Genomic DNA, 13,430 nt, shown 5'->3' with positions numbered 1-13,430 from the left:
CTCATGGAGGGTTTTTATTTCCGGGCGTTTTGGTTTAGAAAATGTTGCGGAACAAGAGATGGGAGAATGAGGCATTGGTGGATACTAGTGGATATTGTTTGATTCTGCAATGTTGAATATATTGGGGTTGTCTATTGAAGAAGTGGCCTCTACTCATTCCACTTGTGGCATGTGATGATGATGATGGGAGTTGGCTATGTACATGATCCCGTTGACATCTTATTACATGTCACTGCAGCATATATTCTCATGCCATGGGACAGTATTTGTATGATTTATCATGCTGGCATATTAACTGCCGGTAAGCCATTCTGTATTATCCAAAGATGTCGACGTTGTGCTACTCTTCTGCATAAAAAAGAAGGGAAGCGAGGTATAAGAAACGTCGATCCATATGCTGCTCAGCCCATCACCGTTGGACTTATAGTAGTTCGAACAAATATAATAATAAAACATAAGGGGAATAAAACTCGTGTATGATCAAGTCATTAGCCAAAGAAACAAGTCAACGAAACAAAAAGTCATCATCAAAACATCACGCGTAATTCAAAACGCCTTTCAAAATCCACTACATCAAGCATCTTCAATCAGCATACGGAGCTTTCCTCCAGAGTTCCCACAAAAGGAGCGAACTTACCACCTCGCCATTGGCGACCCGGCTGGCGACTCGATCTACCTCTACGCCATCCGGCATGATGACTCTCTTCTCGTCGCCGCTGTCGTCCTTCTTGGCCTCCCACCAGATGGTTGTTCCGGCGGCCGTCTTGACCTTTGCGCCCTCTTCCCACGGACTCGTCCCGATGACCAAATGCGCCTGGACGAACTTGCGCAGGTTCTCGTCCGCGCGGTCCTTGCCGCCCGACCCGTCGTAGGCTTGCGATCCTAGGGCGTCATAGTCGCTGGGGTTCTCCCAGGGCTTGCGCGGGAGATCCTCGATGACGATGTTGTTGGGCGCGAGGACGGTGGTGTTTGTGTTTGCGTCGCCGAGGGGCTCGCTGGTGTCCTCGTGCATGCGCGAGAAGGAGAAGAAGGTCGTGAGGGAGCGCTGGGTGCCGAGGATGTCGATGAGCAGCACGGCGGGCTGGACTTGGCCGTCGGCGGGGGCGGGCATCATGACGGGGAGATGGCCCGGGGGAGGACGTTGGGGGAGCCGGTGGTGGATGGGCTCCTGGGCTGCTTGGTCGGACGCCGTGGCTGCGGTTGTGCTGGTGAGGAGACTAAGTTGAAGGAAGTTGGAGAACCGCATGGTTCTGTTCGAGTGGTAGGGAGGAGTTAGGCGCGAGTTGGGCTGGAAGGTAGATTCTTGTATATTGACTATATGGATGACGGGATTGGTGAGAAGTTGGATAGCAAGATATCAGGCGAGACAAGCTGGACGACGTCACTGGAGTGGTCTGGACGAATCGGGCAATCGACGGCGGCAGAATGCTGAAAAGGGGAGAGTATGGAAAAGTCACATGACTTGGAGTTTTCTTGAAGACAGTTTCGAAGGGAACGAAAAGTAGAAGCGCAAGAGGTGGAAAAAATAATATCCGAAGGCTAAATGCTAGAGCCGGTGGATATTTCGCACACGACGAGAGCAATGGGGGATGAAATGGAAATAAATCCGTCGTAAGATGGCAATTGCAGGAGGATACTAAGACGCTGTGCTCCGTATTCGGCGTCTTCACTTACCTATGTATAGGTACTTTCGTGCAAGTTGTACGAAGGGGGCATTACATGAAAGCTGGATATAGTAGATATAGTAGATGCGGGAGAGTGCGGAAAATGCGGTTAGATGCGGTAGATTCTCCATTGTTTTTAAATACAATAAATAATAGGGATCCAAGTCATGTTTGTTCATAAGAGTACCATACAATGGCTCTGCTAGCTTATCAGATTATGACCAGCAGTATTTTGACATGGGCAGTCTTGCTTTGGATGGGAAGGGACTTCAAAAGGCCACCACATTCTTGGATGGCCTCTTGACTGAGTCTCGGTATTGTCTAATTGTTGATAGAATTGGTTTATAGTCACTTACTCTGACGTTTGTTTATGGCGGTTGGTGTAATAGTTCCCGGTTGACTCTAGTTCCACAACCCAGAACGTGCAAACTAAAGCATTGCCTTGCCCGACAATTCATTCCAGAAACTCTCCGCCAGCTTCGAATTTATCTTCTATTCGGACCTTCAAAACTCTCGGCAGCATCCGTGCCCCACATGCCTCCAACCCACAGCCCCAGAGGGATGCGATCTTAGTCAATTTTCCTTCTATAGCCGATTTCCTTGCTACGGCTATGGCAGTTTGCCTTTAGTCTGTGACACGCAGATTTGTCTATCGTGTGGTCTGCACAGACATATAGTCGTAAAGGGAATTCTACGCAATTGTACTCATACAGACAGGACATCTTTGCCGCAGGTTGGCTCAACATTGACTCAAAGGGTTAGTGAACTCTCCAAGCTTGGACAATAAGAATTTGAGAGAGAGACGCTGACCAGAACTCAAACAAGACAATTGGTCTAATACTGCACAGAAGAGAAAAGGAAGAAAGGATAAGACAAGGCGAGTCGATCATATCCAATGCGTTCTTCCACTTGAGCACCGCATCAACCGCACGGATCTCTCGCGCGTGTTTGGGGTCACGTGATGCAAGACGATTGTTCACTCCTTCTCTCAACGGACAATTTACCTGAATTTACTCCGTAATTCCATATCATCTCGTCCACTATTGCACTCATCCTTGATTTAAAATGCAACCCGGTTGGTTCAATGCCGGATTAAAGAATCGGTATAGTAGTTGGTTCCTAGTACCAGAAGCGTATCCCCTCATTTCGATAATTCAAGGTACTATCAAGCAGGGATTCCAGGGAATACTAAATGCCCAGGCCGTGGTGTCACGGGGGAATGTTTGAGAGCATTGATTTTCATGTGAAAGTCGTTTTTGAAGGGCAAAATATGGACTAGAAAAAGAGCAAAGGGGTTCTGCATAGAATGCAACTCCAGAATCGGAGAACCTGGGGCTACCCAGTAGCGTGGCTGGGGAATCAGCTCACCGATGCAGATGCCGGCAAAGAGAAAAGCCGTCATCTGACTTGCGCCGTGTGGCCCCCCGGATTTGGGAGTTATTATGTGTGGGGTTTGGGGTACTCGTACGCATTGTTTCTGCTTGTTCACTTGATGTATGAGTACTAGGCTTACTCGTGTGCACAGGAGGGAAAATGACACATGAGCGCGGTGATGTCAGTTTCGGTGTCACGGTCAGCTGGCTGATGTTCTGCGACCTTGACATGTGAAAAGCATGTGGGTGCAAGGTTTGGTTGTGGTGGCTTGTGCTAGTAGTTTGGCGCCGTGGGAACGCTGTCATGTATCATCAATTGGTGGAATCGCATGTTGGATTGGCCATCATTTAGTCTTGCCAAAGAATCGGACAAGGAGACGGGCGTTGGTACGGATGAATTATGGATGAATTACGATGGTGAGTTTTGTTGAAGCGCGTCTTGGTTAGTGCATGCTAGCAGCGTGCTGGAACAGATTGCACCTCGTCAAAGCGGTTTTGGGGCGACGATAACCTCGGCAGTCGCTCATCACGTCAAATATGCCACACAAGACGATCCATTGCCGGTAGAAAGCCATGAGGCTCTCTAGACAAATACTCTCTACTATTATTTTAACATGAATTCATTTGGAGAACGCTTTCTTGCGGTTTTCTCTCTTCCAACATGTGTTTCTTCCTTCTCCAATGGCAGCCGGATCTTCGGGTATATGCTGGCCGAATGAACGTGCCCCAGTGGAGGTTTACAAAAGCCTAGGCTCTGATTTGGCAGTGCGCTTGGGGTAGTTTAGTGGGGTGATGAAGCACTAATGGCACAACGGAGTACCGATACCGTCGAAAAGACAGCTTATTGTAGGGATCCAGTTGCAAAATTGGGCAGTCCGGGCCGAGATAGAAATGTCTGGCTCCAAGTTTGCTTCTGGCCAAATGGTACGAGTACCAGACATCAAAGTATTGACAGAGGGGCCGTCTTCTGTAGCTGCTGCTTGCGGATGAACACAAGACCCGGGGAATGTAGTCAATGTACAGCTACTCGACGCCTCCCCCGGTCACAGACTTCAGTGGGCAGAGTGGGCTGTCGACCGCCTACAACCCCCACTACCACCAGCAACAAACCTCGCCGCGGCCACGCTGCACAAGTACAGGTACGCGCCCAGATTACGGGGTACCTGCTCGGGCGGCTTACCCACCCCAAGGTTGCCTCGGCTCACTACCGCCCTCGGCGTGGAGCTCATGCCCATCCATTCCCTTATTCTTAAACTCCAAAGACGAACCGCGATCTGGTCCTGATTCTCTTCTTTTCTTCCTCTTTTCATTCTCCATTCCCTTCCCTTTCTCTCCATCCATCTATATACCCCCCTTTTCTCTTTCTCCGCGCGCCGTCTTTCTTTCTGCCCTCATCCACCCCCTCAAATCTTCCACACGTCACAATTATGGCTCCCAGAGTAATTGTCGTTGGTGGCGGCCGTAAGTAGCCCCAGACTGTGTCGTCTCCCGCCTGTTCTTTGTGCCGCTGCTCCTTTTCGTCCTCGCGGACGAGTCGGGCAGATGCGCGACAGCGGGAAGAGATTCGGGTTTGACCATCAGTTTGCTGACTTTCGCCATTGCAGTTTCTGGTCTGTCCGCTGCCCACACCATCTACCTTGCCGGTGGCAACGTCGTGGTTCTCGACAAGCAGGGTGAGTACCATTCTGAATAGCGCAATCCTGGGCCAGTCCTCGCATCGCAGAAATCGCGAGAGGCTCCAGCAAAAGCTATATGAAATGCTGACTTTTCTGCTCCAGGTTTCTTCGGTGGTAACTCTACCAAGGCTACCTCCGGTATCAACGGTGCCTTGACCCGCACCCAGGTCGACCACAACATCCGCGACAGCGTCAAGCAGTTCTACGACGATACCCTCAAGTCTGCTCGTGACCAGGCTCGCCCGGACCTCATCAAGGTTCTCACCTACAAGTCCGCTGCTGCTGTTGAGTGGCTGCAGGATGTGTTCAACCTCGACTTGACGCTCGTCTCCCGACTTGGGTAAGTTTTGCTCTCATGGCTTGTTTTGATCACTTTGACTTTGCGGACCAATTCGGCTGACAATTTGGTTTCCAGTGGTCACTCCCAGCCCCGAACCCACCGAGGCCACGATGCCAAATTCCCCGGTATGGCCATCACCTACGCTCTGATGCAGCGCATCGAGGAGCTTGCCGAGGCCGAGCCCCACCGCGTTGAGATCATCAAGAAGGCCCGCGTTACCAGCCTGAACAAGGAGGGCAACAAGGTCACTGGTGTCACCTATGAGGTGAACGGCGAGACCGCCAGCGTGGATGGCCCCGTCATCCTCGCCACCGGTGGTTACGCCGCCGACTTTGGCGATGGTTCTCTGCTCCAGAAGCACCGCCCCGAGCTCATGGGCCTTGCTACCACCAACGGCACCCACGCCACTGGTGACGGTCAGAAGATGATCATGGCTATCGGTGGTAACGGCATCGACATGGACAAGGTCCAGGTCCACCCCACTGGTCTCGTCGACCCCAAGGACCCCGGTAACAAGTGGAAGTTCTTGGCCGCTGAGGCCCTGCGTGGTGAGGGTGGTCTCCTTCTCAACGGCGATGGTGACCGATTCTGCGACGAGCTCGGCCACCGTGATTACGTCTCCGGCATGATGTGGAAGGAGAAGGACAAGGGCAAGTTCCCCATCCGCCTCGTTCTCAACTCCAAGGCCTCCAACGTCCTGGACTTCCACACTCGCCACTACTCTGGCCGTGGCCTCATGAAGAAGATCACTGGTCAGCAGCTCGCCAAGGAGATTGGCTGCACTCCTGAGCACCTCCAGAAGACATTCCAGACCTACAACGCTATTGCCGACGGCAAGCAGAAGGACCCCTGGGGCAAGAAGTTCTTCCACAACCTGCCCGTCGACATCAACGACGACTTCCACGTCGCTCTCATGGAGCCCGTCCTCCACTTCACCATGGGTGGTGTCGAGATCAACGACAAGGCCCAGGTCCTCAACCAGGAGAAGCAGCCTTTCGAGGGTCTCTTCGCCTGTGGTGAGCTGGCTGGTGGTGTCCACGGTGCCAACCGTCTTGGAGGCTCCTCACTGCTTGGCTGCGTCGTCTACGGCCGTGTTGCCGGTGACAGCGCCAGCAGCTACCTCTTCCAGCACGCCCTCCAGGGCACCGCCGGCGCTGCTCAGCGTCTCGGCCAGATCTCTCTGCACCTCGACCCCTCTGCTCCCGGCAAGCTGACCGTCGAGTGGGCCAACGGCGCCGCTACCGGCTCCGCTCCCGCTCAGGTCGCCGAGAAGCCCGCCGCTTCTTCTGCCGGTGCCAAGGAGGCTTCCAGCAAGCCCAAGGCCTTCTCCATCCCCGAGAAGGAGTACACCATGGAGGAGATTGCCAAGCACAACACGAAGGACGATCTCTGGGTTGTCGTCAAGGGTGTCGTCCTGGACCTGACCAACTGGCTCGAGGAGCACCCCGGTGGCGTCAACGCCATTCTCAACTTCATGGGCCGTGACGCCACTGAGGAGTTTGAGATGCTGCACGACGACGAGGTCATTCCCAAGTATGCCCCTAGCCAGGTCATTGGCCGCGTCAAGGGACAGAAGGTCACTCTAGAGATCTAAGAAGGGAGATATAAGTGTAATGGCATGTACGAACACATGGGCTCTCTGAGCTGAAAAATTGGGAGAGAAAGAGGGGGGTCAATGATTGGCATCTACGAAACGAGAGATGCGTATACTATTATGATGATTGTCAAGGGGGCAAGCCTCTACTGTGTTTTGCTCACCACGACGGGCCGCTAGACTGGCTTTTTACAGGCGCACCGGGCTTGGTTGTTTGATATGTGGTTTTTATGTAGTGTACGGATAGCTATATTTGCATATAAATCAATTGTTTTGATCAATCAACTGGCGTTTCTGATGTGATTGATTTGTTTCTTGTAGGCATGACGAGGTTCTTACTGTAGTGGCTACCTTTGCATGATGAGTATGTTGCATACAATATAGATACTGAAACTCGGAGTGGCCTCTCTTTCTTGGATGGACTGATGATTGCATCGTGGTGTTGGTCATTTGGATGAGTGTCTCTTCAGGTAAAGCGCAGGTTGAGCCTTCAGAAGCATTGCAAATATAGGGCCTTTTAGGAGATATTGATGGATACGCAAAGGTGAATTCTAGGTGTCATGGTGTTGTGAGCTTCCCCAGGAGATCATGGACCAAAGTTGTACCTCTTTGAATGCATTAAGCCATTATCGTATATAATATCCAACTAGAATAATTTCAGACGCTGGTCTAATCAGATTAAAACAAAGGGCTGTTGTAATTCGATTGGACCAGTATCCAACGATGTTATTCTCACGGTAATGTCCAGTCTTGGTCGTATGTTCGCCTAACCTATAATATATGCCACGTCTCGTGGTGTCGTGCTCAGCATGACGATAATCGACCTAGAGACAAATGGGCCATGAATAAGATCACTTTACAAACGCAGGCATAAAAGGCATGTCGCGAGACAACCCCATTCAGAATCCGATCAAGAGACTGATCGCACCCATTTTTAATAATTCCAATTAAACAAGATAACGGCGGTAGTATATCTTAAACTACCTTGACTATTCCTATTTTACATACTTTTACACTCTCTACATTATCATGCTGTCCAAAACAAATAAATCCTAAACCTTGTTCCCACGGTACAATAGCAGTATGTAGATTATATTGGAGTGGTGCTACTACCTTTAAGAAGGTAACTGTTGTTCCATAGTGAAACAGCCTGACTTGGGCTGATGCTTTAGAGACTTCAATAACAATTGCTGCTGTACTGTTCGGAAGTATGACTTCTTCGCCATGCTTATAATATTTCCAGTCAGGCCTGGAGCATTTCTTCCCTGTCTAGAAATTTATTAATACAAGCTTCTCCAAAATCAAGCATAACCCTACTTCTTTCTCGCATTGCTGTATAATCTCAGTCTCAGTGACATCTACGGTCACAAGAGATACGATGTGTACCATGAATATTCGGTCAGCCCCCGCGGAACGGAGAATGCACACTTCCACTACATGTAAGCAAATCCCAAAGCGGAGCAACCGCTCCTGTAAAGGGATGACGGGCCGGCACGTCAATCAGGAAAAGGGAATTACAAGGTTCAACAGCGATCGAATAGCAGATAAGAGAAGAGAAAGAAGGGGAAAAAAAAACTTTTGCATGTAAGACTGCGAAGGGGCCTGCATATGGATTTGATGGTTTTTCGCTCGGCCCCCGAAGGAATCTGGCGATACGACGCTGGGCCACTCCGCTAAACCAACGAGGGGAGGGCGATCTACAGTACAAAAGAAAAGACTGTTGGATTTTGGGTATAGCGGGAAAACGGAGTCATCGGAGAAGCCAAGTTTTGCGAGGGAAAATCAGCTCGACTTTTGGACAGATTGCCATGGGTGGAAGAAGGAAAAGAGTGGTGTGGGCTACATTCTTACAAGGGACCTGGTACACCATCAAGACCATCTATGAGACACGCCAAAAGAGTGTGTGACAAACCAGAGACAAGTGAAGAAAAATGACAGGACAGGCACATCACCACTCGGTTCACCACGGTCGGGAACAAGATGAATTAGAAAAAAAGAGGCACTGGAATTCAAAACACGCCACTTTCCCCCCTGGTTTTCTTTCTTCTTCTTTTTTGCTCCTTTCTGGGGGACACACGGCAAATGCATAGCCCGGTGGGAAAAAAAAAAGCGTTCCAGGCCTTGGCGGAGAGGGAGCGTGAACACGGGACTGGATTCTGAACAAGCCACTATGATGATTCATTGTTTTTTGGCTAATGGGCAGTGACATTCCCAATGGTACGATTCGATTTTTTCTTTCTCGGGTTATTTGTGGTAGACTCGTATGGTAGGTAAGCTTTTGTCTTTATTTTACTTTTTGTACTATTACTGTCATGATTTATTGATTCATTTATTTGTATTCATTGGATCTCCTGCCACCTTCCTCTTACCCTCTCGATCTTCTTAGAGCCCTCTCATGTGCCCCTCCTACTGTAGTTCATCTCTCACTTTGGGAGTGATCTGTCGACACACAGAGTAACATGTTGGTCGAGCACAATGAAACAAAAAATAAAACGACGGAAAAACGCCGCCACCACTACACGCCCGTGATGGCTGCATGGCAATAACGGCCGCTCGTTCGTCACCGGCAAACCGAAATAAATGAGAGAGAGAAAAAAGAAGAGCCGAAAGGGATAATTTTAGAGGCCCTCTTCTTGTCCGTTCTGCTTCTGCTTCAGCTCCTCCATCTTAATTTTCATGGGTAGTTCCCGCGATCGGAAGACGAGGGCGTATTTTAGTTTTGTGTTAGTCGATGCAGGCAACCGGCCCTTTCCCCTTGGAACTAGCAGAAGATGGGCTTTTTTTTCTTCACTTTCATCTCTCTCTTTGCCGGGGCTGGGGACGGGAAAAGGGCTGGCTGGGCCATCACAAGTTAGCATGCTCCGTGATGGGTTCACTGGCGCTGGGAAGAGATGAGTGGGAAAAAGAGAAAGGCTTGTACTACTTGATACAAGTCCTGTGGATGCCAGCCCCCCCTCTTCACTCCATCTTCCATCCTCTGCCCCCCTTGGGTCGTCACTTGTGCCGTGCCGCTTCTTGGAAATTACGCAAGAGTGCTGCTTAGCCGTGACGCTAGATGGGCGACTCAAGGGGTCTGGGTTGCAGCTGAAGGTTGCTTGGTGATGCGAAACTAAGGTCTCTTAGACGCCCATCCTCCATCCACATGCGGGGTGGGCTCGACGCCGATCCGGGGTCAAAGGTCGAACTGCGTGATCTGTCAAATCGGGTGGGAAGGGAGGCGCATCGTATCTGCTCAGTGGCAAATTGACAAAGATACGACGAAGCTGTACTTGTGAAATCTGGATTTTACTCCGCAGCGTTGCATTCCAGCGCGGCAACAATGGATCACGGCGGCGGTTCCAATCTCTGTTGCATGTTGTTTGATAGACCCCCCCTTTTTGTTACCATTTTCTTTCTCCAACGGGTTTCAGCGTTGAAAGAATCTCCGATGCTGAGTATTTGGCGTCGGAGATTTGGACCAGAGTGTGACCTCTACCAAAGGTCACGAATTGTGTTATAAACTACTGCTTTTTCTTTCCTTTTTCCTCGGGTGGTGTGCCGTGCTAGGGTAAAAAGATTCCATCAAGTGATATCAACCACCAGCAAAAAAGTTGCCGAAGCCTCGGCATCTGAGAGGCCCTTCTCAACCATAACCATGGACGAAACTCGGCGTTGGATCGATGGCTGTACATACATACATACAGTAGCCCATCCTGCAGTATACAGCCTCCTTTTGCTGCATGTGAAAAGATCAAGTGCCACCAACCCATGCCAGACTACTGATTCCAAGGCTTGCATCGTGCTACGTGAATGAGACACGACAAGCGAAATAACAAAGGCTCAGCTGCGTGTCGGTTGTGTCGTACAAGCGGATTCCATCCATGATGAATAATCCTCATCCGAAGCTGCCGCAACCGCAGGGCGCTCAAGTTCTCTATCAAACCAAACCCATGACAGAATGAATAGGATAAAAGCTCTCACACTATCAAAGGCCCTTTACTCGGCTGGATGAAAAACAAGGTTGATTTTTCTTCGTCCAAGGTGCTTCGCAAGGCTAATGCACAGCGCAGTCAGTTTGTACTAGCGGGTGACGGCCCACTCAGTGTAAGAGTGCAGTACATCGATGCAGCACCTGGTTGGGCGTATTGGAAGCGTACCGAAAGCGTCAACACCTATTATTGGACACTTCAACTCTACTAAACTGTTATACCCATACCTGCTAGGGAGGTACTAGGTAGTTAAATAAAGCCAAGTTTTGAGCTTTCTTTCTTAAAATCTTATACCGCTAAGGCAAGGACGTCAGTCATGTCGAATGCTTTCGCCCTTTCTGTCGGTCTCCGGCGGGGCTCCTACTGCCAGGTATGGAACTTACACAAGTTCTCGGACGAAAGTGAGAATATAAGTCTACCAATCCCGCTCCCGGCTAAGCATCATAGTATCAAATACCTATGACTAAATTATAGACCCGGCTCAAATCACGGCTGTCGCTCGGTCCCTGGACTTATTGCGGCTTGTGTTCCCCTACCACGCGGCACAGGGAGCTTGTGTCAGCTGCAGGTATTCGATTCCTTCAGCCGTCCAAAGCTGGCAATGACAGGCGCAGGCCACAAGGTCGAGAGCCCAAGAATGCTTAGCATTTTAATCGTCTCCCTGCACCGTGTCCGGGAGCCCCCGTACTGGGTACCCCATCCCTTGCCCGCGCCAGTACAAGTACGGAGAAGTGACTTGCGCCGCCGCCCGCTTAGCCAAATTCTTACCCCAGACTTGCCCAGCCCGCGCCCAGACCAGGCCGAGCCTCAGTTGCGGTGGCAGGTATCTGCTAGTCAGGAGTACCGTCTCGCTCCCAGTACCCCAGAGTCGTACACAGTGTGGCGCACTGGACATGTGGCTCGCTCACAATTTTTGACTGAGCCGACCCTTATTGAAGATTTTTTGCCCTTCCCCAGATTTTCTCCGCATAATCTGCGTCCCGTTCCTTTATTTGTTTTTTCTGATGCTACCACGTCTGAGTCAATGCGCACCACAACATCGTCAATCGCAGCCGCAGATGGTGTGGCGTTTGAGGGTATTGATGGTGCAACAGCTATTTTGTTAGAATATTTCATCCGCCCTTTTTGCGGCTAGGTTTTCCCTGTAGCTTGGGGCTCATCTCAGGGTGAGTTTCTTGCTGAAACCGCGGCCCAACACCAACAGCCATGGTCTAAAGCGCCGCAATGCCACTTCGTATAACCGTAGTGCTCGTAAGATGTCATGACTCTGGCATCTGCTGCGTCTGCTGTATCTACAGTAAAAACAGCACTATTGTCTGGCCGTGTAAGTCGTGAGCATAGGTAGATAGATGCCTAGGAATAGCTCAGTCTCGACGGTCTTGGCATGATGGATCTCGTCTGCGTGCATCGTTCGACTCATTTGGCTGCAAGTTGCCGAGAACAGTTCCAAAGCTGTCCGTCTTCGCACGTGTGCCCTACACTACCTTGACGCCTCCATGCAAACACGTCGTATCGGTTACAAGAGAGATACCTCTGGCCATGGCGGCGACAGAGGCAAGCCGCCGTATGTGGCTTTAGTACCATGGTCCGTACCGAGGCAAAGCACGGCTGCTAGTCATCGTGTTGAAAAGCACTCAGCCGTACTGTGCCGCACCAAGCCAGCCAGGGAATCGAGTTGCTAATAGCAGCTTGTCAGGCGTGCGGGCGGATGCTTGGAGAGAGGGGGCTGCCCTTCAAGGACTGCAGGTTGCGCACACCAAGGGCCAAGGAGAAAAGCCACTCAAGCAGGCGGATGCAGCTAGCTGACAGTCAATATCGAAGCAGCCCGTCAGGCAGTTAACCGAAGGTCGACGGCTCTTGGGATTGCATTCACCGCTCCACCCCCATCTGTGTCAGTTGCTATCCATGAGACTCCCGGAGGCGTTCTGGGCTCTTACAGGACAAGGATCGGACATGGCATTGCGGCGTTGGGGACAGTCTGGCCAAAAGCGTCGAGAACGACCACGGAGCCTATGCACCGGAAAGCTGAGGGCCCGATAGTCGGGCAGATTCCATGGGCCAGGCACAACAGAAGCAGAGGGAAATGCGACAGTCCATGTAGCAGCAGCGTCATATCGTTGGGACTGAGTATCCTCCCTACTTCGTAACGTGTACCTGCTTTGTTGAACCTAAAGGTGACATGCCTCGTACTCGGACGAACGAGCAGGCAGCTCCAGCTCTCACAAAACCCACGAGCCGCGCTTTGAGCAACTTTTGCTTCGCGCGAGGGACTCGGACTCCTTCACTCGGCCTTGCTTGTAATACGTCGTGAAGCCCTTCTTGCAGCGGCGGCGTTTGCGTCCGGACTCCCGAATGCCGACTGACGGGCCAAAAGCCTGGCCCTTGCTAGCAAGAAGATAGTCTCTTCTGCCTCTTCATCTCCTCATCATCATCTCCTTGTGATTCTTCTTTGTGGCTTCAATGACAAGTTTCTCTCCGGGTCTTATTTCTCTCGTAAAAAAGCGCCGGCAGGGGAGGTGGACTCCATTCCTTTGTGGCGGCGAGCGAATCCCCCAACATGGCATGGTGTAAGCTGAAGGAGGGTGGCGAGCCCCAGCCGAGCAAGTGATTAGCCAGCGCAAGCAGCGAATAGACGGCGCCCGGATACTCGCACGAATGGACGCGTACCGAGTACGGGCCTTGTACTTGCGTCGCCGACATGCGTGGGTGGCCGTTGTGTGTCGGAGTTGCGCCTTTGAATGACCCGATGAGGTACGAGCGGCGTCGAGCACCAAGTATCCAATACCTGCGCTGCGTCTTGTACATGTATGTGTGT

At 51.0% G+C, this 13,430-nt stretch overlaps 4 protein-coding genes across 4 annotated transcripts; 1 reads left to right on the top strand and 3 right to left on the bottom strand.

Annotated features, from left to right (window-relative positions):
- Positions 1-94: 94 nt before the first annotated feature.
- On the bottom strand, positions 95-1,337 carry V8C40DRAFT_230757 (uncharacterized protein). Its single transcript, XM_083212783.1, has 2 exons — positions 638-1,337; positions 95-568 (listed from the first exon to the last, which is right to left on the bottom strand). Exons 1-2 carry the CDS (start codon positions 1,244-1,246, stop codon positions 536-538), a joined length of 642 nt encoding a protein of 213 aa, XP_083079425.1. The 5' UTR covers positions 1,247-1,337; the 3' UTR covers positions 95-535.
- A 2,890-nt stretch (positions 1,338-4,227) lies between these two features.
- Positions 4,228-6,779, top strand: V8C40DRAFT_15195 (FAD binding domain-containing protein). Its single transcript, XM_083211318.1, has 4 exons — positions 4,228-4,498; positions 4,642-4,710; positions 4,816-5,053; positions 5,129-6,779. Exons 1-4 carry the CDS (start codon positions 4,465-4,467, stop codon positions 6,645-6,647), a joined length of 1,860 nt encoding a protein of 619 aa, XP_083079424.1. The 5' UTR covers positions 4,228-4,464; the 3' UTR covers positions 6,648-6,779.
- Positions 6,780-7,392: 613 nt separating this feature from the next.
- V8C40DRAFT_230752 (uncharacterized protein) lies at positions 7,393-8,210 on the bottom strand. Its single transcript, XM_083212782.1, has 2 exons — positions 7,965-8,210; positions 7,393-7,916 (listed from the first exon to the last, which is right to left on the bottom strand). The coding sequence occupies exons 1-2, from the start codon at positions 8,034-8,036 to the stop codon at positions 7,623-7,625; spliced, it is 366 nt and encodes a 121-aa protein (XP_083079423.1). The 5' UTR covers positions 8,037-8,210; the 3' UTR covers positions 7,393-7,622.
- Positions 8,211-8,405: 195 nt separating this feature from the next.
- On the bottom strand, positions 8,406-8,969 carry V8C40DRAFT_230751 (uncharacterized protein). The gene has a single exon (XM_083212781.1). It carries the CDS (start codon positions 8,733-8,735, stop codon positions 8,517-8,519), a length of 219 nt encoding a protein of 72 aa, XP_083079422.1. The 5' UTR covers positions 8,736-8,969; the 3' UTR covers positions 8,406-8,516.
- Between the last annotated feature and the right edge of the window lie 4,461 nt (positions 8,970-13,430).

This window comes from Trichoderma camerunense, assembly GCF_050948025.1.
Source record: "Trichoderma camerunense strain CBS 138272 chromosome Unknown V8C40scaffold_1, whole genome shotgun sequence".
Lineage (NCBI taxonomy): Eukaryota > Fungi > Ascomycota > Sordariomycetes > Hypocreales > Hypocreaceae > Trichoderma > Trichoderma camerunense.
Note: the sequence above shows the minus strand (reverse complement) of the source record. Positions and strands in the feature narration are given on the sequence as shown.